The following is a 24,219-nucleotide window of genomic DNA, read 5'->3' on the forward strand; positions in this document are numbered from 1 at the left end:
ATTAGCAATAGGAAACCGACTTTATATCATGAATGGTTTCCACGATCTAGTGTTGCTTCGACTAAACTTACTTGGACGCCAGTGAGACGACACAGGACTCTGTGCCATAGATGGTGGACGACTTATTTGTCTGAGTGTTGGCCAGTCGGACCTGTTCATTGGGCAGAGGAACATTATGCATCTGTGGTTATCACTCAAAAATCATGGGAATGAATACAATTTTTGTTAAATTTTTACCAGGAAAAAAAAGGTAAATATCCAAAGAAATCTTTTTTCAGAAATACCTTCTGTCAAAGTTTCATTCATATCAAATAAACAAGCTAAAGGTTCATATTTAACCAGTTTTTAAACAACTTTATTTATTAAATATGATCTTTCTTGAGGGTCCACATTTTATTCAGTGTGTGTTGTGAGGGGCCGTAAAGCAAGAAATAAAGAACGAAAAGTATAAAATCTAACTCATCTGATACAGTAAAACTTGTGGGCAAGAAGTGATAGGTTGTAGCGGGTACATGTGGGTGAGGACTCTCACCCAAGGGATGATGGGAAGTGACCCACTAAAGATTATAAGTGTTCACGCTGTGTACAAAATTAACAAATTAATTTGTGTTGAGAATATTTCCCCCCAAAAGATACTAAACAGTTTTAAACAAAAGCAGATCCCAGTGGTGAGGAAAAGCTCCCTATCAACAGGCAGAAACCTCAAGCAGAACCGGACTCAGTGTGAACAGTTATCTGCTGTGCGATAGCAATATTGTACTTGTATAACTTGAGATTGTCTTTAAATCTCATATAAAAACACTTTTTTTTCTAAATATATTAAACTTAAAAAAAATTTGAGGCAATAAATACTAGCAAAAATTACAAAAGTGAAGAACAAAACCCTATAGTCATATTTAGGGACTAGAAATGAATAACACGAATAAATATAAAATAAAAACTATTAGTTTCTACAGGATCTTTGACCTTATGAGGTCCACATGAATAAAGTTAGAGGGCCAGACTTTGCACAGGTCTGGTGAACCACAAGGTGAATCATTTTATTTACATTGCCATTTTTAAATAAACCAATTTTTTATTTTTCAATTTGACATTGGATTTCATACTCCTATTAACTTAAAACGGCCCACAAGGGAAGGATGTGAAAGATTTATGTCTGTTAATTGGAAAAAAAACTTTAAAAAGAAAATTAATAAAATGTGTTACCTGCAGAGATAAACAAACACTGAGAAGGATCGTCTTGACTCACCTTTCCTTCGACTAATCCAAACACAACGGCATGTTCCGACGGCCACAGCAGACACGTCACAGAGCTCTGTTAAAAGTTGTTATTTTTTTGTTACTTCAAATTCAGAGTTTCCAGTTAACTGACACATTAACAGATCATCACGTACCGTCTGGACAAACTTGTTGCAGATGGCCTTCTTGTCGCCCCTGCAGAAGACACTCGACACATCAAGACATGTACAGGTTTTTAACGTGACATCAACTTCTTATCTTTACCATTCTTCTCCGATTCTGTAGACAAAGATGATATTGTCTGACTGTCCGACAGCGATTTTGGTGGAGTCCGGGGAGAAGGCCATGGCTGTGACAACGTAGCTCTGTTTTCCATACTGAGCAGACAAAGTAGCAGAAAGTAGTTTGTTTTCCTGGGTTAACAAGAAGGATCTGTCTCGCCTGCAGCTCATACAAAACTCTGCAGTAAGAATTCTGACTCGCTCTAGTAGAAGAACTCACATTTCTCCGATTCCTAAAACTCACCACAGTTTCTTTCAGGATCAACTTTAAAATTCTGGTTCTTACTTTTAGAACTATTCATGGTCAGCCTCCTCTTTCCATCAGTGATCTGATTTATACTTACAACCCAGCTCGGGCTCTGAGGTCTATGGATCAGAATCTGATGGTTCCTGAACATGTTTCAGGACCAGAGGAGATAAATCCTTCCAGGCTGTTGCTCCTAAGCTTTGGAACGATCTTCCTCTGTGTTTGATGATCTACTGACTCCTTCAAGAAACATCTTAAGACACTTTTATTCGTGCAGGCTTTTCCTTGATTCTCTGAGACTTCTGTGTTTGTCTCGGTAGTGTCTTGTCTTTGAAGCATATATTTTATTGGGTATTGTTTTGATTGTTTAAGTGCTTTGTGACCCTGGTCTAGAAAAGCGCTTTACAAATAGTATACTTATTTACATCCTGATGGTGCAAGTGTGCAGCCTACTCCCATCAGTATGTGTGAATGGCTGAATTTCCCCTCGCGGGACTAATAAGGGTTTCTAAAAAAAAAACTATAGTTGTTTCTACTTTACAATAGTATTTTTGAATTAATCTGACATTAGAAAACTGTCTACTTGGTAGGAATTAACGTAATGGGGTCGATTTATAATAAATGTGGCATTAAAACAACCACTTTTCTTAAGTGCTTTCTTCATAAAAAGAGCGAGTACTTAGTCGAAAATGTGTCTCTTCATCCCACCTTGGCGTCCACAGGTTTGGTGGAGAACTTGTCCCTTCGCTCTCCCTGCTCGTCATACAGCAGCACGACTCGATCCACAGTGCAAACGGCGAATTTTGTGTTGTTTGGAGCCCAGGCCATGCACGTCACTTTGGCCGAACCCTCCTGCAGAACAAAATAAAACATTACCTTTCTGCGAAAAAAAAACCTTTTCGCAACGACAAGTAAACAACAATATCCGAGTCAAGTATGAATGGAGCATGTTCAACGTGCTACTGCGCAAGAAGCAATATTAACTACATGTTTTTACACATCATTACACTTTAAACTTTGTTACGTAGCAACAGCTAGCGAGAGCTAATATACCGATTTACCTGCGGGCTCAAGAGTGTCTTTAGGTGTTTCAGTTGCATTATTGTGGAAGTTGACAGGAAGCTCGTGTGCGGAAGAATCCCTTCTTGTGCTATATTTGATCTCCACTTGTTGGGTTCGACAGTCGCCCCGCAGGCGGGCGGTCAGCGAGCTAGCACGGGCGACATCTTTGTAAACATAACCCTATCTCCTTAGCTACCGATGACGCGAGGAGGAGGCTGCTGCTGCGTTCAATAACGTGGGACATCTGGGTTGTGATGTTCAGACAATAACACACGCGCAATGCATTTATCGTATGTAAGTAAGTAAGTAAGTTATATTTATTCATATAGCGCTTTTCGAGACCAGGGTCACAAAGCGCTTAAACAATCAAAACAATATTTAAAAAAAGTACATACTTTAAAGATCAAGATAATACTGAGAACAACACGGGAGTTCCAGAAAATCAAGGAAAAGCCTGAACAAATAGAAACGTCTTAAGATGTTTCTTAAAGGAGTCAGTAGACTCCATCAAGCGTAAAGAGAGAGGAAGATCGTTCCAAAGCTTAGGAGCAACAGCCTGAAAAGATTTCTCTCCTCTGGCCCTGAGCCGTGTGCGTGGAACCATAAGTAGATTCTGATCCACAGACCTCAGAGCCCGAGCTGGGGTGTACGGCTTGATCAAATCAGTGATGTAAGGAGGAGCCTGACCATGAATAGCTCTGAAAGTAAGAACCAGAATGTAGTTCTTTATTAAAAGTTGGTGTAGTTCAATTCTGACAACGTTTTTTTTGTATTTCACCTGAGTATGTACTTTTATAAATAAAATAAAATAATTTAATAATAACGCACGTGCAGTGAATAACTCGTCAACACTATTCTGTATACCATTTCTACAACAAAAAACTTTTTTTAGCTCACACTTTGACATGTACTGCCAAAGTTTTATTTTTTAAATCCGAACCGGAAGCGGCTCCGGTTCACGTCATAATTGGCGGTAGATGCGGGCAGCGACTTCCACACTGCTGCCGGCGTGTGTGGAACACTTTCTCTCCTCCCTCCAGACAGAAGCTCCTCTTAAAACACCATCAAACGTCATTCTTTTCTACCCCGCGTTGACACTGGACTCTCGCGAAACGCTACGGGAACCGAAGCGTTCGCTCGGATCTAGTTTGGGCCGGATCTTCGTGACTTTGAAACATCTGCGTGCGCGCACCCAGAGTTTCACGTGGAGACTCACCGGCTGTAGCAGCGACACCCGCACCTCTGGTTAGCATTAGCTGTCCCGGCTGAGGATGAGCATGGCGACGTTAATTCTGGAGGACGGGTCCCGGTTCCGAGGGCGGATTTTCGGGGCGACTTCCTCGGTGTCGGGAGAAGTCGGTGAGTTTTTTTTTTCCTGTCCAAAAATGACTAAAAATGTTTGTCAAGCAGGTGTTTCGTAAACTCTTGACGTCATAATTGACGCCAACGCACGCATGTTTAACGACATCCATCTTCCTCGTTTAAGTGGAACTGTGTGACGCATCTTCTTCAAGGGTTTTGATGAACACCAGATGGTGATGTGTGCACCTTTTCATAGTTTTGCGTCCAAAACACGAAGTGTGTAGTGACTATTTGTGTCATCCAGATGTTTCCCGCTCGTCTTGAGGCAGTGGTCAGTACCTTTAAAAAAAAAAAGAAAAAAAAAAGCGTACAATTAAAGGATGCTCGTTGTCTATCAAAAAAATGACGTATGTCCTTTTGGATACTGTACTTGCATTTAAGTGTCATAAATCTGTCTTTGTGTATGAGGTTACAACTGTAAAATTGTAGCAACAAACTTCAGTGATGTTAGTCGACTTGCGGTTTCAAGGTAGGAATGGAACCTGTTGAGTAGGAGAAAAAACTGTGCCTTTTTGTGGCTGAAAAGATCAACATATTTTGTGTTTTAACTCCAAGTGCAAGCTTTAAAACTTTTATTAAATGTAAAGATACCGTTTTGACATCTTAAAGCTCAACTCATTTTAAACTTTCCTGACTCACTCAAATGTTTCCAATGTCTTCCTCGCCAAGATGCAGTAAGTCCTTCATCATGACCATGTTTTCGATTTATTTATTTCTAAAGTTGCTCTGAAATCTGGGCGAATGAGAGGTTACGAGAGCGGAGTCTGTTATGACGTAACAATGGCTTCACTCCTCCTCCAGCCAACTGTAATCACACCCCACTTTGTTTATACTACAAGGTGGAGGCTTCATGGACTGATGACATGGTGACAAACCTCCATGTTTGACCAATTAAATCAAAGTGGGTGTGGTTATGGTAAACAAGATTGAATGTTTTCAGGGGGTGGGGCTTAAGGTCAATGTAAATATTTCAATAAATGGAGAGTTTTGTACAAAGAGACACTGAGTACAATAAAGTCCAACAACACTTTAACACACACTTAAATCAACACAAATCAACACAATAGTTGATCTTTAAGAGCTTTTGTTCACTGCATTTGTCGAGGAGACTCAGGACTGTAATGAGCTCATGCGGTTTCAGTGTTCCAGACTGGCATGGTGGGCTACCCAGAGGCCCTGACGGACCCCTCGTACCGCTGCCAGCTGCTGACGCTCACCTACCCTCTGGTCGGTAACTACGGTGTTCCTGCAGACGAGGATGGAGAGTTTGGACTCAGCAAGGTGAGACATTTTCATTCGTTTGTCGTGTATGTAAGCAGTCGTCACCAAGATGGAAGTCGCAACAAAACCTTTCAATTTCAAAAAAGTACATTTGAAAATGGGGGTGGGAGGGGACAGACCAGAGAACTGAGGTGGACATTGAGCTTTAAACCTTATCTCAGGGTCAAGCCGACCCGAAAAAATGTGTTTGTGGTATCCCTTGTGTTGTCTGGGTCAAGATGAATGACCTCCACCACTGCGTTTGTATTTATGGAAGCCAGGGAGGTTGACCCAAATGAAACACAAGGGATACCACAAACACATGTGTTTTCGGGTTACATTGACCCTGAGATGACACGAGGGTTAAATACAATGAAGAACGGAAGTTGTGCTGCTGCTCGACTGTCGAGGTCGTCGTCTTCTGCGTCACCAGGACCGAGTGCTTCTTTAATAATTGATTTCCTTGCTCAGTGGTTCGAGTCGTCGAAGATCCACGCCGCCGCTCTGATCATCGGAGAACTGTCCGACAATCCGAGCCACTGGAGCGCCGCCAAGTCTCTGGACCAGTGGTTGCGGGAGCAAGGCGTCCCCGGGTTACAGGGTCAGTCGGACATTAGACTTTTTATGAAGTTAATCGCATGAGTTTTAGAATTTTCAGTGTTAAATGTATTCATTTATTTTTGGATATCAAAATAAAGACATTTCATGACACTTGATGTTTAATAAGTGAAGCTAGTTTGAACTATTATTGTTATTTTATTTAGTTTCTCAGTTGCGATGATCATTTATTTCGTTTTTAAACATCTGCATTAAAACTTCATTCATTCATGAAATACTCTCCAGGTGTGGACACTCGTTGTCTGACCAAGAAGATCCGCGAGAAGGGAACCATGTTGGGGAAGCTGGTGGTGGACGGAACCCCTGAACCCAGTGTCCCTTTCGACCACCCGGACCAGAGGAACCTGGTCCAGGAGGTCTCCATGAAGGTGAACTGTCATGACTCCACACTGACCAGGTGGGACCCCTAAATAATCTGAACTCCCCGCAGGAGCCTCGGGTGTTCAATCCCAGTGGGGATCTGAGGATCACCGTCATCGACTGTGGAATCAAGTACAACCAGATCCGCTGCCTGGCGGAGAGAGGCGCGCGGGTCACAGTGGTACCATGGGACCACCCGCTGGATGTGACGGGTCAGTACCAGGACTGGAACGAGAACTGACGAGATCATAAACATGTTTGTCTGCCAGACTTCGACGGTCTGTTCATCAGCAACGGTCCGGGGGATCCGCAGCATTGCCAGGCGACCGTCGACAACGTGAAGAAGGTGGTCTGCGTGGATCGGCCCAAACCCGTCTTCGGGATCTGCCTCGGCCACCAGCTGATGTCGCTGGTCGTCGGAGCCAAGACCTTCAAGATGAAGTCAGTTCTCATGAGTGTTATCTGTGTCATCTGCTCCAATGCCATGTTTTACATGATCCTGAACAAACACTCGGAGTCATGTGGGAAAGTTTTCCTTCTTCCCACCAAGACGCCGCTATCACTCGTGAGACGGTCACGGCAGTTTTTCCCACCCCAAGAATTCACAAGCTGTAATCATCCCCGACTGGCTTACACAGCAGCAATCGTTTAGTTTGATGGCATGTTTGCACTACTGTCTACATCTAAAACATTTGTACTTCATGGCTTAAACTTGAAAAAGTGTTTTAGTTTAAGCTCCATCTGTTCATCGCAGGTACGGTAACCGCGGCCACAACCAGCCCTGCATCCACCAGGGCACCGGGCGCTGCTACATCACCAGTCAGAACCACGGTTTCGCCGTTGACCCCAACACCCTGCCGCCCGACTGGGACGTCCTCTTCACCAACGCCAACGACCACACCAACGAAGGGATCGTGCACAGGGAGCACCCTCTGTTCAGGTAGTAAAGCTGCCCAGCATGTCGATCACTCTACTTCTTGCCATGTGTCGTCATCATCTGTGTGCTGGGACCAGTGTTCAGTTCCACCCCGAGCACATGGCCGGACCCACGGACCTGGTCGGTCTGTTCGACGTCTTCCTGGACACCGCCAGAGACCACAGGGCCGGCAAACCTGGCAAAACTGGTAACAAGTTCCATGCATGTCGTACTGGCGCTGCTACTTCTAATACTACCACTACTATCATTACCTTTGCCACTGTTTATATAATACTACTACTATAGCTCCTGCAATGTACTTCTGATACTATTATGATTACTTCTACCACTGATACTGGAACTACTACGATTGTTCCAGTATTTTATACTACTGCTACTACTATCATTGCGTCAACCACTACAACTAGTACTACTTGTATTTCTTCTACCACTACCATTACTACTTCTACTAGTACTACTACTTTTGCTCCTGCAACTAATTCTTCTGCTACTACCATTACTACTTGTATGCCATTACTTCTACCACTGCAACGGCTATTGGTACTACAACTAATAATACTGCTTCTTTCATTACCTCTAACTATTTCTACCACTAAAAAGTACTATTACTACTATTACTCCTGCAACTAATACCACTGCTGCTACTAATATTACTACTACTGATAATACTACTATTTCTATTGCTTATACCACAGGTACTACTAGTACTACTGTTGGTCCTGGAACTAAGACTACTCCTACTGCTACCGCCACCACCACTACTATCATTACTTCTACCACTACTACTAATACTACTACCCTAGCTCCTGCAACAAATACTCCTGTTACTACTTCTTTACTTTTACCACTGTTTATAATAGTTCTACTAATATAGCTCCACCAACTGCTACTACTATTACTTCTATTACTTCTAGCACTGCTACTAGTAGTACTACGGCTGTTGCTACTGCAACTAATACTACTGCTGCTACTATAACTACTTCTACCACTTTTTCTGTGTCCAGTGAAAGAGCGTTTGTTGGAGCACCTCACCTACCCCGCGTCCCCAAAGCCAGAGGAGGTGACGCGGCCCAAGAAAGTTCTGATCCTGGGCTCTGGCGGTCTCTCAATAGGACAGGCTGGAGAGTTTGACTACTCTGGGTCACAGGTTCGTCAGAACTGGATGTTTTGGTCAGATGGTGTATCGTGTGTGTGACCTCTGAGACTCAACGGTGTTCTCAGGCTATTAAAGCTCTGAAGGAGGAGAACGTCCAGACGGTGCTGATCAACCCCAACATCGCCACCGTCCAGACCTCCAAAGGCCTTGCGGACAAGGTCTACTTCCTGCCCATCACACCGGATTACGTCACTCAGGTGAGGACAGTTGAGTCACAGAAGTGAGAATTGTTAGTATATCATGAATCTCTAGTACTCTTACCTCAAGTAACAATGACTGATTTAGTTGAAGAAAACTCAATGTCTCTCCTGATATTTCTTCAATAATACTGTCACTTGTATCTAAACTACTTGAAAAAACATCTTAAATCCTTCTGGGAGAACACAAGGTTGTTCCTCTAGAACCTTTTGAAGGAGTCATCCTAAAAAAGTGCATGAGCCACATCAATCAGCTTTTTTTTCCATGTGGAGGAGCAGTTCTACTTTGAGTCTCTCATGAATGAATGAGCGCCCCACTCTTAATGGTTTATAAGTACTGCTGCCCAATACTTCTGTTTGTCTTTGACATTTAGGGCTCGATATTGATGACAAATATAACTTGTACCAATACCTTCATTTTGAATAATGAATAATACATTTTTCAGCTTTACTAAATTTAATAACAGAAATAATTAATGATTTCCAGTGCAAAAATATACTAATAAGTAACAAATTAATGAATACACAGCCCAAAACGAATGTCTACGTTTATGACCTTTAGCGCTGCCTGATGAGAATTTGTGCATATTTTCTTGTGATCTGGACTGCAGGTGATAAAGAACGAGCGTCCAGACGGCGTCTTGCTGACCTTCGGGGGTCAGACGGCGCTGAACTGCGGCGTGGACCTGACCAAACTGGGCGTCCTGGAGAAGTACAATGTCAAGGTTCTGGGTACTCCAGTGGCTTCCATCGAGATGACGGAGGACCGGAAGATCTTCGTGGAGAAAATGGAGGAGATCAATGAGCATGTGGCTCCAAGTGAGGCAGCGCTGTCTGTGGAGCAGGTGAGGCTGTCGGAGATTGTTTAAATGCCCATAACAGATTTGAAAGAACTTGGGTGTTATTGAGTAAATCATTCCAAAAAGTAAATTTTATTTAGAGCAAATTAAAACCCATTTTAAAATCTCATTCTATAACTAAAAAATTAAGAAAATGTCTTGGAAATTCACTGTATAAACTTTTCCTTATTTTTTTATTTCCGACTAAATATGTATTATTTGTTCAGGATGTTAATATTTGGTAAGTATTTAAGTAAATATTGATACCAAAATAACTCAAACGTGCTTTTATATTCATTTGGCCATGAGGATCTTCAGGATCACACACTCCTGAAGGATTTGAGATTATCCGGCTACTGTAGCAAGCCTAACCTCGTGTCGTACTTCTTGCCTCCAGGCAGTGGCAGCAGCAGAGCGTCTAGGCTATCCGGTGCTGGTGCGCGCTGCCTTCGCTCTGGGAGGTCTGGGATCTGGCTTCGCCAACAATCGCGAAGAGCTGACCTCTCTGGTGACCTCTGCCTTCGCCCACACATCTCAGGTGCTGGTGGACAAGTCCCTGAAGGGCTGGAAGGAGATTGAGTACGAGGTGGTGCGAGACGCTTACGACAACTGTGTCACGGTAAATTGAACTGGCGTGTGATCAGACGAAACCTTGTTTCCTTCACCTGCTCGTGTTCCCTCTCAGGTGTGCAACATGGAGAACATCGACCCCCTGGGCATCCACACCGGAGAGTCGATTGTCGTGGCGCCGAGTCAAACGCTCAACGATCGCGAGTACAACATGTTGAGGAACACGGCCATCAAGGTCATCCGGCACCTCGGTATAGTGGGAGAGTGCAACATCCAGTATGCGCTCAACCCTGAGTCTGAGCAGGTGAGAATCCGCAACGATGCGTTCAGAACCAACCGCGTCTAACGTCGTTTGTTTCAGTATTACATCATCGAGGTCAACGCCCGGCTGTCCCGGAGCTCGGCTCTGGCCAGCAAAGCCACTGGATACCCACTGGCTTACGTGGCCGCCAAACTGGGTCTGGGAATCCCGCTGCCACAACTCAAGTACGTCTTTCTGGAGGAAGATAAATCTAGAGATATCCCCACAAGACTTCCCACATTATAAACTCTTTACTTCTGCAGGAATTCAGTCACCAACTCGACAACGGCCAACTTTGAGCCCAGTTTGGACTACTGCGTGGTGAAGGTGCCGCGCTGGGATCTCAGCAAGTTCCTGCGCGTCTCCACCAAGATCGGCAGCTCCATGAAGAGCGTCGGTGAGAACCAGTTTCAGAGATTTTAGTCTTTGCCGCTTTCAGCCTTTTGATCGCAATCTCCCGGCAGGCGAGGTGATGGCGATCGGCCGCAGCTTTGAGGAGGCTTTCCAGAAGGCCCTAAGGATGGTGGACGAGAACTGCGTGGGGTTCGACCACACCATCAAACCTGTGTCGGAAAAGGTGCGATTCTGTGAGTGTGATCCCAGAAGAGTCCAGAAGGCGTCAACTCTTTGTTCCCTCAGGAGCTGCAGACACCGACCGACAAGAGAATCTTCGTGTTGGCGTCGGCCTTGAGAGCCGGCTACACCGTGGATCAGCTGTACAACCTGACCAAGATCGACCGCTGGTTCCTCTACAAGATGAAGAACATCGCCGACCACGAGCACCTGCTAGAGACCTACAACCAGGTGAGACAGCTTGGGTTTCCAATATCCCTATTTCAATGTTTTTTAATGTTTTTTTTTTATTATTATTTGTACTTGTAGGATGATTTTCTGAGCTTTGAATCTTTAACTTTAGCTGGTTTTGTTCGACATGACTGTAAATTGACTTATTTTAACTAATTGGTCATATGTAGTTTTTTCGTTCTTTTCTTTACCTTTGAATTCTTTGTCATCATTGAACATTTCTCCATTTTCACTTTTATATTTTTCTCACATCTTATTGTTTTTTATACTTGGATTTAAAATCTGTTTATTTAATTTTTTATTTATTCTGACTGAGGATCAGATCATTTTTCATCGCTGTTCAATTGAGTTATTTTACGATTATTAACTTCTCAAGATCAAACTTGTGAATTAAGTTTTTGTAAGCCTCAACTTACCTCAACTAAACCTAACTAGTCCATATTTTGGCTCCGTCTCTAGCGAGTCTAATTTAAATTTAATCTAAGTTAATGAGTCTTCAAAATGCAAATGATCTAAAACTGAACTCTGAACATTCAGGATGAGAGCACGATGCCTCAGGATGTGATGCTAAAAGCGAAACAGCTCGGCTTCTCTGACAAGCAGATCGCTATGGCGGTGCAGAGGTGAGTCGGCGTCTCCGTCACTATCCGGAATTTCTGATGATTTCTGAAACTCGTCTCTTTGCGTAGCACGGAGCTGGCAGTGAGAAAGCTGCGTCACGATTGGTCGATCCTCCCCGTGGTCAAGCAGATTGACACGGTGGCGGCGGAGTGGCCGGCGTTCACCAACTACCTCTACCTGACCTACCACGGCAGCGAACACGACCTGGACTTCCAAGAGCAGCACGTGATGGTCATCGGCTCGGGCGTCTACCGCATCGGGAGCAGCGTGGAGTTCGACTGGTGCGCGGTGGGCTGCATCACAGAGCTGCGCAAGGTGACCATCGCTCCACGTCACCATCATATGTGATCCTGTAGTTGCCCTAAAACCTGCTGCTCCCGTTGCTCCCTTCACTCCAGATGGGTTTGAAGACCATCATGGTCAACTACAACCCTGAGACAGTGAGCACCGACTACGACATGTGCGACCGCCTGTACTTTGACGAGATCTCCTTTGAGGTGAGAAATCCTCTTTCAATTAACTGCCACTTTAAATGTTGTTAAAAAAAGACATTAAAAACACACTTTTCTGTACTCCTTTATTATTTCTTTCACCTAAAGTTCGAGGTTGTTTTTATAATTATTTTTTTTCTCTCTTTTTTTAATAATGTTTTTTCTGTACCTTTTCAAATGTTTGATCGTTATTTTTAAATTTTATTTTGAATTAATACCTTATAACAAATTTTTCATCATTTTATTGTAATTTATTAGGTTGAAATATTGAAACTTTGTATTAAAAAAAACCTGTTCATTTGTAAAGACACCTTAATTTCTATTTTTAATGAAGCATTTGTAATTTATTTTATTTTGGGGTTTTTCCTTCCAATTTAATTTTCTTTATTTCCCTTAAGAACTTTTTTTGTGATTTATTTTTTTCTTTTCATTATTTTCATTTTTTTTAATGTAAATCTATACTTTTTAATATATAAAATAATACATTTCGAGAGCAAAGGACATTTTTTTTCAACAAAGGATTGTTAGGGGGAATAAAGGTCATTGAATTGAATGTTATTAATTATATTGCTTTTAATTCATAGTTGGGGTTCAACAGATAAAATGAAACGCACGTGAAATTGGACAAAAAAGGCCTAAATTCACAGTAAAGCCACATAACTCTTGTGGCCCCCGCCCTGCCAATTGGAGACCCTTGGATTAGAGTTTTCATTGTTCAGAGTTGTTTGACACAGCGCCTTCTGCTGTATAACAAGTGTCAGCTGAGATATGTTTGACTTCATCAGGTGGTGATGGACATCTACGAGATGGAGAACCCAGAGGGGATAATCCTGTCCATGGGGGGGCAGCTGCCCAACAACATCGCCATGTCGCTGCACCGCCAGCAGTGTCGCATCCTGGGAACGTCGCCCGAGTTCATCGACAGCGCAGAGAACCGCTTCAAGTTCTCCAGGATGCTGGACACCATCGGCATCAGCCAGCCCCAGTGGAAGGAGCTCTCGGACATGGAGGTGAGCTCCCGTCGCTCAGGTCTGATTTTAAACTCACCGTGTTCCTCTTCAGTCAGCCATCAAGTTCTGCGAGACGGTGGAGTATCCTTGTCTGGTGCGGCCGTCCTACGTCCTCAGCGGCGCCGCCATGAACGTGGCCTATGGAAACGACGACCTGGAAAAATTCCTCAATGACGCCATCGCTGTGTCCAAAGAACATCCGGTGGTCATCTCCAAGTTCATCCAGGAGGCCAAGGTGAGTCGACCCATAGCTGAGGAGATGAAGTCCTGACGCGTTTGTGTGCGGGCAGGAGATCGACGTGGACGCTGTGGCGTGTGACGGCGTTGTGATGGCCATCGCGGTGTCTGAGCATGTGGAGAACGCCGGCGTTCACTCTGGCGACGCCACTCTGGTCACACCGCCTCAGGACCTCAATCAGAAAACCATCGAGAGAATCAAGATCATTGTTCACGCCATCGGTGAGGAGCTGCAGGTGACCGGACCCTTCAACCTGCAGCTGATCGCCAAGGTGAGACACTGACCTGTGGGCCACTGTTTTCAAAAGTGTTACTGTTTGAAATTAACTTGGTTATTTTAATTGACTCGTTACTCTCATAGTTACTAGGGAATGTTACTTTTTTGTTAGGGAAGGAGAAAGCCAAATGTTGAGGCCATTATAAGGTTGGAGGTTGTGTGTGAAATCATCAAATGGTGTGTAAATAATAGAAAAATGTAAGATTTGAGAGGTTTTGAAAAATATCAGAGGCACGAGCCACATTTAGTGAGATGAAAGTTTTTATTATTTTATTATTATTATTTTAATTATTATATTATATTATTATTTAAAGGGGGTTTAAAATGTTAAAATTCTAATTGTGCCATTCAGTGTTGCAGAGCAATACCACAACAATTAGGGAGTAATACTACACCGACTCACGGTGCAGCTGTGTAGTTCACCAACAATTTGACAGATTGTTGAGCACTGTGTACTAACATCAGATTCAAGGTCAGTAAGTAAAACCAAAATTGATACATGTGGCTTAAAGAGCACCTAATGTGCTGATTTAAGTATCTTTTCAATTGTTCTAGGAGCTCTATTATACTCATCCGTGTGTTTCTTTTTGCACAAAACTAATTTAATATTAAATTTAATTTAAAATTTAAAAGATATTTACATAGAAAATATGCTTAAGCTTTTAAGCACTTAAGATGCGCCGTTTTCGCTGAGAAGTCTCGTCCGAGCAACTACGCCCACTCTGCTCTGATTGGTCACAAAACACGAGTTGCATTCAAGGACTCACGTAAATTTCAAACTCGCCCCTAAAACTCCCGTTTTGTACCTTTTAAAAATAAGGTTTGCTGCTTAATGTACACATTACAAAAACGCCTTAAGGCAGAAGTAACTCTCACTACTTTTTTTTCACAATTAACATGTAGGTTCCTTACTGATTTAGGGCTTCTAAGGGAGGAAACCTGCACCAGAGTGATGTCAGAATGTATAATTTAAACCGTAATCTCGTTTGGCGAGATTTCAGACGGGAGAGAACTTTATTAAGTAATAACAACAACAGAACAACGTCATGAAGAATGAACTACTGCATTTTGAAGAGGACGACTTCAACATTTACAACATTGGAATAAGTCAAGAGAGTTTTCACATTAGGTGCCCTTTAAACGGCATATGTCGATTTTTCAAATAATTAAGGGAAATAAGGGAATTAAAGAATTTTAAATGCGCCTTACAGCCTTAAAAATACTGTTAAGGTTATTTTAATTTCTCTTGTCGGCTATAATTTAGTACATATTGTAGGTGGATCTAAAATAATGTTTTTGTCAAACTTTTGTAAAGTTTTTGCTGTGATGGGATTAGGTTGGAGGTGTTTGAATGGAGACCGAACCTTCAAGTGGTTATACAGCGCAACTGCGATTGATGTACATGTGTAGAAAAGGTTAACATTAGGTTTTTCAACATTTACTCATAAAAAATGATGACAGTGTTTACAAAGCTAGTTAATATTTTAATTAGTTATCACCAAAAAGTAATCTAGTTACTGTAATAACTCTCGACACTGCTGAGCATATTCTATTACGACAGGACGACCAGCTGAAGGTCATCGAGTGCAACGTCCGAGTCTCCCGCTCCTTCCCCTTCGTGTCCAAAACCCTGGGAGTGGACCTGGTGGCGCTGGCGACGCAGATCATCATGGACGAGGATGTGGAGCCGGTGGGACTGATGACGGGGAAGGGCATCGTCGGCGTGAAGGTCACCTCTCCTTCTCACACGTCTCTTCACATCCAAGCATCACCGGCAACACCGACACACGTCTCCTCCACAGGTGCCGCAGTTTTCCTTCTCCCGCCTGGCCGGTGCCGACGTGGTGCTCGGAGTGGAGATGACCAGCACCGGTGAGGTGGCTTGTTTCGGGGAGAACCGCTACGAGGCGTACCTGAAGGCCATGCTGTCCACCGGCTTCAAGATCCCCAAGAAGAACATTCTGCTTTCCATCGGCAGCTACAAGGTGAGTCTCGGTCATTGAAAGATCTTATGATTCCATCTTTTCTTTGACGTCTATTTATGATGAGCTTGGCTTTCCAACTGTTGAAGTACTTTGCTTGTCCAGAACAAGAGCGAGCTGCTGCCCACCGTCCAGGCGCTGGAGTCTCTGGGCTACGACCTTTACGCCAGTCTGGGCACTGCAGACTTTTATACCGAACACGGAGTGAAGGTGACTTGATCTAAACACCTCATTTGTCTGGAATCATCAAGAAGTTCTGGCACACGACAGCGAACCAAGTTGAAGCTCTGGAGCAAGATTCTGAGTTGAAGATCTTTGGTCTGTCTGCAGGTGAAGGCGGTGGACTGGCCGTTCGAGGAGGACGACAGTGAGGGTCCCACGAAGGAGAAGCAGCGCAGCATCATGGACTACCTAGAGGAGAACCACTTTGACCTGGTGATCAACCTCTCCATGAGGAACAGCGGGGGGCGCCGTCTCTCCTCCTTCGTCACTAAAGGCTACAGGACCCGGCGCATGGCGGTGGACTACTCCGTCCCGCTCATCATCGACATCAAGTGCACCAAGCTCTTCGTCCAGGTGGGTGTCCAGAGGCCCGACATAATCAGGAGCACTACGTCAAACCTTGTTTCTCCGGCAGGCACTCCATCAGATCGGCAGAAGTCCTCCAGTGAAGACTCACGTGGACAGCATGACCTCGCAGACGTTGGTCCGGCTGCCTGGTGAGACTTTTGTTCCCTGTTTTCTATGAGATTCTGCAGATCTTCCAGCAGCAGAGAGGAGGCCACAGGGCAGACCCACGATTACTCTGGCTGATGTAGCTACTGTTAGCTAGCAGGTAGTGTAGGGTTAGCATTTGCAAGAATCTTACAACAAGATAGAGGCACAATAAATGCAATATACTATTAATATTACGATACTGTAGGAAGTCTGATTTAGTTTGTTTTTAGCCGCTGAAGTCTACTGTATCCTCTCGTCCTCAGGTATCGCTGGTGCATTTCTGCATTTTTTAATTTTCCTTTAGCTATGTAGGATGTAATGACTGCTGCCATCTAGTGGCCAACATTTTATTGCAACACAAAAAGCACTGTGCTGCTAAATCAAGATACGTTCTCATGAAAGGAAATATTCCAATAATATAAGAGTTAAACCAATTTGGAAAATAATTGAATTGCGATTTTTTCTTCTTTTTTTTTTTAAACAATTTTTCTTCAATATTGAATTAAATGTAATGCATGATTATTTTTTCCTCTTTATCAAGTTCTCCTTATTATTTAAATAATAATTAAATAAACACAATTAAATGCATGTTTTTTTAATTTTAATAACATAAAGTGATGAAGCCATTGTTAAGCCAACTTAAATTAAGCATAGATTCAATTAATGTTTTATTTAGTAACTTCATTAGTAACTTTTGCAAACACTTATAGTCATGGCTTTTTTTTTATAATCTCAAATGCAATAAATTTGAAAACCCTGGTGTTTCATGACGATTTCATCATGTTGTTCTGCGTCCTCCAGGTCTGATCGACGTGCACGTGCACCTGCGGGAGCCTGGAGCGACGCACAAAGAAGACTTCGCCTCAGGAACTGCGGCCGCTCTGGCAGGAGGCATCACCATGGTGTGCGCGATGCCCAACACGTCGCCCGCCGTGGTTGACCCTGGCACGCTGGCCCTGGTGCAGAAGGTACTCCGACACATGCACACATGAATGTTTACGTGTATGCATACATATACAAAGGTTTTTCTTTGGACAACATAGTAAAGAGTAATTTCAAGGAGAATTGTCCCGTTTTTAGCCATGAGGGGGAAAAAAGATCAGGCAAATAATAGATCAATGTTCATCAATTTTTTTAATGGTTGACTTTAATATTTCAATTGTGAAACTTTGAATTTTGGGACTTAATTGAATGCATTTAAATATATATAAAAAATATTTCATTCAGATATTTCTGTATTGAAAGGTAGATTTCATTTTTTTTTCATTGCATAATAAAATTCAATAATTTTTTTTTACACATAGTTTGATGCTCAATTTTCTAATACATCACATGTTCTTAATTTACTATACTTTAAGTCATAGCCTTTTAAATTAAATATAATAATGTTTGTATAATGATGCCATCATATTTTTTATGTTGAATTTAAAAACTTTCTTTTTGTTCATTTTTCACATTTTTAATTAAATTATTAAAAAATAAAAACTGTATAAGGCTCCAAATCATTTTGGATTATTATCGAGTTGGTCTCGTGTTCAAGACATTTTTATCTGTGCTTTTCCCTGATTTCCTGTGACTCGTGTGTTGATCTCCTTGATCTTTTAAAGTATATATTTTAACTGTGTATTGTTTTTGATAAAACGCTTTGTGACCCTGGTCTAGAAAGGCGTTTACAGATAACTTTACTTACTTACTTACTTGAAGCAGTAGAAACCCTATGTTTGTTCAGAGAAGTCTGACCGCGGTTCTGTGTTCAGCTGGCTAAAGCAGGCTGTCGCTGCGACTACGCTCTCTACGTTGGAGCCGCGTCTGAGAACGCTGCCGTGCTGCCCGGCCTCGCCGCTCACGCCGTCGGCCTGAAGATGTACCTGAACGACACGTACTCCACGCTCAAGATGGACAACGTGTCCTTGTGGATGGAGGTTGGTGACACGATTTTTTTTTTCTTCCTTTCAAAAACATCACAGTGAGACGTTTTGTCGTCCATGAAGCACTTTGAGATGTGGCCCAAGCACATGCCCATCGTGGCGCACGCCGAGAAGCAGACGGTGGCGGCCATCTTGCTGGTGGCGCAGCTGTACCAGCGACCCGTCCACATTTGCCACGTGGCCAAAAAGGAGGAGGTGAGACCGGCCCGACTCTTTCCCCTCCAGCTCAGGCGACCGACCAGTGGTTCCTTTTTAGATCCTGATCATCCGAGCCGCGAAGCAGAAGGGCATCCAGGTGACGTGCGAGGTGGCGCCGCATCACCTCTTCCTGTGTGAGGAGAACGTGGCGAAGATCGGTGGCGGACCTGCAGAGGTGCGACCCATGCTGGGGAGCCGCGAGGACATGGAGGCGCTATGGGAGAACCTGGACATCATCGACTGCTTCGCCACAGACCACGGTTAGATGCAGGAACTGGAAACAACTTTCTTTGTTTCTGACTTTTAGCTCCAAGTTCTTCCTCATGTGCTCCACAGCGCCCCACTCTGTGGAGGAGAAGAACAGCACGCGCCCCCCACCTGGCTACCCGGGCCTGGAGACCATGCTCCCGCTGCTGCTCACCGCCGTCAGCGACGGACGTCTGACTCTGGACGACGTCATCAAGCGTCTCCATGACAACCCTCGACGCATCTTTAACCTGCCATTGCAGGAGAACACTTATGTGGAGGTACACACACGCGCACACATACATACACACACACACACACACACACACACGCTCACTGACACACGCACAGACACATACTAACACTGTGACCGGTGTTCTTGTCTCAGGTGGATCTGGAGCAAGAGTGGGTGATTCCACAGACGATGCAGTTCACAAAATCTAAGTGGACTCCATTCCAGGGTCTGAAGGTGAAGGGCAAAGTGCGGCGCGTGGTCCTGCGAGGCGAGGTGGCGTACATAGACGGACAGGTGAGCTGACGATAGTTCCGATTAAAGTAACAGTTGTTGACATATTTGTAGTACATACAGCGGCTGGTCTTTTGTTCAACAGGTATTTTGTTTAAGAAATTTCAGTTGTAGTACTTATTGTAAAAGTATTTATTGTAGTAGCATCATAGTTAAAACTTTTTAATTGTTAGTTTTGGAAGTAAAAAAATTGATCTTATCGTAGTATTAGTCTGCTTACTATAGGTGTAAGAAAGAAAAAAACATTGATAAACATTGCGATGATTATTTTCACATCAATATTCAACAGCACTGTATTGATTCGTATTGATTTTCATTTAAAATCATATTTTAATGTTATGATGGTTCATTTATTTAATTATTTTTCCGATGAACGTGAAAAAATATTCAGTTTGTTCATTTTCGTGTTGCCATCAAACCTCCGACCACTAGATGGCAGCTCTCATTACGTCCTCCGAAACTATGAAATCCTTTGAGATCCAGGCAATGACTGAGGACGAGAGGATACAGTGACTCCAGCAGCTTTCAAGGCTGATGTTTGTTTATATTTTGGTTTCAAAACTAATGAAAGCAGTTACGACTTCGTCCAGAGTCATGTGGTCTGGAAACTAACACTCTGGCGCGGGTGTCTGTAGGTTCTGGTGCCTCCTGGTTATGGTGAAGATGTGAAGACGTGGTCTGTGAGCGTGGCCCCTGCAGACCCTCCCATGGTAAGTTTATCGAGCAGTCGTCTGTTGTAGGGTTGCCTGTTCAACCCCCACTCCTGTCTCAGACCCCAGAGCAGCCTCGGCCCACGACCCCTCGGGAAGGTCTGGTGAGGACCCGGGCTCCGAGCCCTCGGCGCTCCGGAGAAGCCCGCTACCTGCAGCCACCCCGCGTGCACCGCTCGTCCGACCCAGGACTCCCTCCAGGTGAGCCTCTCATGTGCCCGCGGCTGAGCTTGGACTGACACGTTGTGTGTTTGCTCCGCAGAGATGGTTGCCCTGCCCCCCTCTGGAGTGGTGCCCCCTGCTGGTGACGGCTACACTCACCCGCCCCCACTGTCGCGGCTCCTGTCGCCTCAGTCTGGACCCAGTCAGATGCTCCCGGGTCAGTTGTCTCACCTGCAGGTGTCGCCAATGTTGCACCCGCTGGTGGGTCAACACGTCCTTTCGGTGAAGCAGTTCAGCAAAGAGCAGGTGAGGGCACCACAGAGCTGGTTTTAATGTGGAGAGTTCTTTTTAGTGTCCTTGTTGGTTCCCTCATGTGTTCTTGTTATTTTCCACAAAGTATTTGTATACCTCTACTCTTTCCCTGTAAGGATGCATGTGAGGAAACATGCAAGGATGCTGACCAAGGCATATGTCAGTGTCTCCACATACATCCTTACATGTTTCCTCATACGTTTCCTCGCATGCATCCTTGCATGTTTCCTCATACTTTTCCTTACATGCATCCTTGTACGTTTCCTCGCATGCATCCTTGCATGTTTCCTCATATGTTTCCTCGCATGCATCCTTGTATGTTTCCTGGCATGCATCCTCGCATGTTTCCTCATATGTTTCCTGGCATGCATCCTTGCATGTTCCCTCATACGTTGCCTCAAATGCATCCTTGAATGTTCCCTCATACGTTGCCTCAAATGCACCCTTGCATGTTCCCTCATACGTTGCCTCACATGCACCCTTGCATGTTCCCTCGTACGTTGCCTCAAACCATCCTTGCATGTTTCCTCATACGTTGCCTCACATGCACCCTTGCATGTTCCCTCATACGTTGCCTCAAATGCATCCTTGCATGTTCCCTCATACGTTGCCTCAAATGCATCCTTGCATGTTTCCTCACATGCATCCTTGCTTGTTTCCTCGCATGCATCCTTGCATGTTTCCTCATACGTATCCTTACATGCATCCTTGTACGTTTCCTCGCATGCATCCTTGCATGTTTCCTCATATGTTTCCTCGCATGCATCCTTGCATGTTTCCTCGTATGTTTCCTCACATGCATCCTTGTATGTTTCCTCGCATGCATACTCGCATGTTTCCTCATATGTTTCCTGGCATGCATCCTTGCATGTCCCCTCATACGTTGCCTCACATGCATCCTTGCATGTTTCCGCATATGTTTCCTCACATGCATTCTTGCATGTTTCCTCAGACGTTTCCTTATATGCATCCTTGCATGTTTCCTCATACGTTGCCTCACATGCATCCTTGCATGTTTCCTCATACGTTGCCTCACATGCATCCTTGCATGTTTCCTCATACGTTTCCTCACATGCATCCTAGTATGTTTCCTGGCATGCATCCTTGCAGGTTTCCTCATACGTTGCCTCACATGCATCCTTGCATGTTTCCTCATACGTTTCCTCACATGCGTCCTTGCATATTTCCTCACATGCATTCTTGCATGTTTCCTCAGACGTTTCTTTACATGCATCTTTGCATGTTTCCTCATACATTTCCTCACATGCATCCTTGCATGTTTCCTCATACGTTGCCTCACATGCATCCTTGCATGTATCCTCATACGTTGCCTCACATGCATCCTTGTATGTTTCCTCAAACGTTGCCTCACATGCATCCTTGCATGTTTCCTCATACGTTTCCTCACATGCATCCTAGTATGTTTCCTGGCATGCATCCTTGCATGTTTCCTCATACGTTTCCTCATATGTTTCACATGCATCCCTGCATGTTTTCTCACATGCATCCCTGCATGTTTCCTAGCATGCATCATTGTCGGCGTCCTTATGTTTCCTCACGTGCATCCTTACATGCCTACTACACCTCACTTGCTTCCTCTCCTCCAGATGTCTCACCTTTTCAACGTGGCTCACACGCTTCGCCTGATGGTGCAGAAGGAGAGAAGTCTGGACATCCTGAAGGTAAATGAGCAACACGACTCTGGTGTTCAACCAGCAACCTCTGTTGTACTTTTCTTTTACCGCTGTTGTCTGTTCTTTTCTTCTCCTTCCTGTGGCGCTCCAGGGTAAGGTGATGGCGTCCATGTTCTACGAGGTCAGTACTCGCACCAGCAGCTCCTTCTCGGCGGCCATGCATCGCCTGGGCGGGTCCGTGGTCCACTTCAGCGACTCCACGTCGTCCAGCCAGAAGGGCGAGTCTCTTGCTGACTCGGTCCAGACCATGAGCTGCTACGCCGACGTGCTGGTGCTGCGACACCCGACGCCGGGCGCCGTGGAGGTGAAGCCACCTACCGTCAGGTCCTCCACTTCGCTTGAAGATATTTCCAATCGCGATGTCACTTCCTTTCAGACGGCGTCTCGTCACTGTCGCAAGCCGGTGATCAACGCCGGAGACGGCGTCGGGGAACATCCCACGCAGGCTCTGCTGGACGTCTTCACCATCCGCGAGGAGCTAGGCACGGTCAACGGCATGACGGTGAGGAGGAGGGCGGCGGCGGTGAGACTCCCCCCTCTCTTGGAGCGTCTGCTCTTATGATCCGTCGTCTGTCCGTAGATCACGATGGTCGGCGATCTGAAGCACGGACGCACCGTCCACTCGCTGGCCAAACTGCTCACTCAGTATCGCATCACGCTGAGATACGTCGCCCCCAAAAACCTGCACATGCCCAATGAGATCATCAACTTTGTGGCCTCCAAAGGGATCAAACAGGTACTTGACATCCAGCCTCACCTTTGACCTTGATGGAGTCTACTGACTCCTTTAAGAAACATCTTAAGACGTTTCTATTTGTTCAGGCTTTTCCTTGATTTTCTGGAACTCCTGTTGTGTTTTCAGTTTTATCTTGATCTTTAAAGTATATACTTTATTGAATATTGTTTTGATTGTTTAAGCGCTTTGTGACCCTGGTCTGGAAAAGCGCTATATAAATAAAAATTACTTACTTACTTACTGCCAATAAAACAAGTTTCAATAAATGCTTAAAGAGAAAATAAAATAAACTTTTCCATCTGAATATTTGACCTAAAAAAAAACCTAAAAAACCTGACCCTCTGATGCGTCACAGGAGGAGTTCGAGAGCATCGAGGAGGCTCTGCCGGACACAGACGTCCTCTACATGACCAGGATCCAGAAGGAAAGGTTCTCCTCTGAGGACGAGTACAAGTCTGTGAGTGTCAAAGATCCTCCGAACCAGAGCGCTCACTGTACATGTGAAGAGCATGAGGTTCCGATGAACATGAATCATGTTGTTATCGTGCAAAGACATCACATGACTTCTGTCGTTGTGTGTCAGTGTTTCGGGCAGTTCATCCTCACGCCGCACATCATGACGGGAGCCAAGAAGAAGATGGTGGTGATGCACCCGCTTCCACGCGTCAACGAGATCAGGTGAGCCTCTGGTGCCGCTCAGATCCGTGAGGGCGTACGTTCACGACGTTCTTCTACCCTGTGCAGCCCCGAGGTGGACACTGACCCGCGGGCGGCGTACTTCCGTCAGGCGGAGAACGGCATGTACATCCGGATGGCCCTCCTGGCCACCGTCCTCGGCCGATAAGACCAGACGTTTCAAAGATTCTCTAAAACCATCATCTTGTCTGCTCGTATGGACCGTCAACTGGACCAAACAGGTGTTCAAAGGTTGTAAAAGGGATCATAAATAATAAACTTTTCCATTTTGCAAATTTTGGGGTCTTTTTTTTTTTTTTTTTCAATTACCTTCAGTCTTCCTCGACCAACTCGTATTATTTCTAATGTAGCCATTAGCACGATAATGATTGTTGAAGTTTTCAAGGATTTGAACTGGATATACATTTGTCATTTGAGTCAATCTAGTTATTTAGTAGGTTTTA

The 24,219-nt window shown here is 44.4% G+C and overlaps 2 protein-coding genes across 2 annotated transcripts in view; one reads left to right on the top strand and one right to left on the bottom strand.

Moving 5' to 3' along the window:
* The window catches only part of ift172 (intraflagellar transport 172), a 32,291-nt gene extending 29,299 nt beyond the window's left edge, over positions 1-2,992 (bottom strand). The window contains exons 1-6 of the mRNA XM_087805423.1: positions 2,829-2,992; positions 2,476-2,619; positions 1,504-1,616; positions 1,395-1,434; positions 1,250-1,315; positions 72-151 (exon numbers count right to left, since the gene is read on the bottom strand). Coding sequence (XP_087661549.1) covers positions 72-151; positions 1,250-1,315; positions 1,395-1,434; positions 1,504-1,616; positions 2,476-2,619; positions 2,829-2,867 — 482 coding nt within the window. The 5' untranslated portion in view covers positions 2,868-2,992. The remainder of the gene's footprint in view (positions 1-71; positions 152-1,249; positions 1,316-1,394; positions 1,435-1,503; positions 1,617-2,475; positions 2,620-2,828) is intronic.
* An 852-nt stretch (positions 2,993-3,844) lies between these two features.
* On the top strand, positions 3,845-24,051 carry cad (carbamoyl-phosphate synthetase 2, aspartate transcarbamylase, and dihydroorotase). Its single transcript, XM_087806075.1, has 44 exons — positions 3,845-4,188; positions 5,333-5,472; positions 5,923-6,052; positions 6,295-6,437; positions 6,500-6,641; positions 6,699-6,870; positions 7,184-7,369; positions 7,444-7,553; positions 8,371-8,513; positions 8,588-8,719; positions 9,331-9,564; positions 9,956-10,177; positions 10,244-10,432; positions 10,490-10,614; positions 10,693-10,826; positions 10,894-11,006; positions 11,069-11,233; positions 11,771-11,856; positions 11,923-12,169; positions 12,253-12,351; positions 13,131-13,355; positions 13,408-13,590; positions 13,646-13,864; positions 15,431-15,598; positions 15,672-15,854; positions 15,957-16,061; positions 16,182-16,427; positions 16,489-16,570; positions 17,370-17,536; positions 18,326-18,490; positions 18,560-18,691; positions 18,753-18,954; positions 19,031-19,221; positions 19,329-19,469; positions 20,102-20,176; positions 20,239-20,377; positions 20,439-20,644; positions 22,258-22,332; positions 22,436-22,648; positions 22,721-22,846; positions 22,925-23,080; positions 23,436-23,537; positions 23,664-23,758; positions 23,825-24,051. The coding sequence occupies exons 1-44, from the start codon at positions 4,101-4,103 to the stop codon at positions 23,922-23,924; spliced, it is 6,696 nt and encodes a 2,231-aa protein (XP_087662201.1). The 5' UTR covers positions 3,845-4,100; the 3' UTR covers positions 23,925-24,051.
* The last annotated feature ends 168 nt before the right edge of the window (positions 24,052-24,219 follow it).

Source organism: Callionymus lyra, chromosome 13, assembly GCF_982586985.1.
Source record: "Callionymus lyra chromosome 13, fCalLyr1.hap1.1, whole genome shotgun sequence".
In the NCBI taxonomy this organism is placed as follows: domain Eukaryota; kingdom Metazoa; phylum Chordata; class Actinopteri; order Syngnathiformes; family Callionymidae; genus Callionymus; species Callionymus lyra.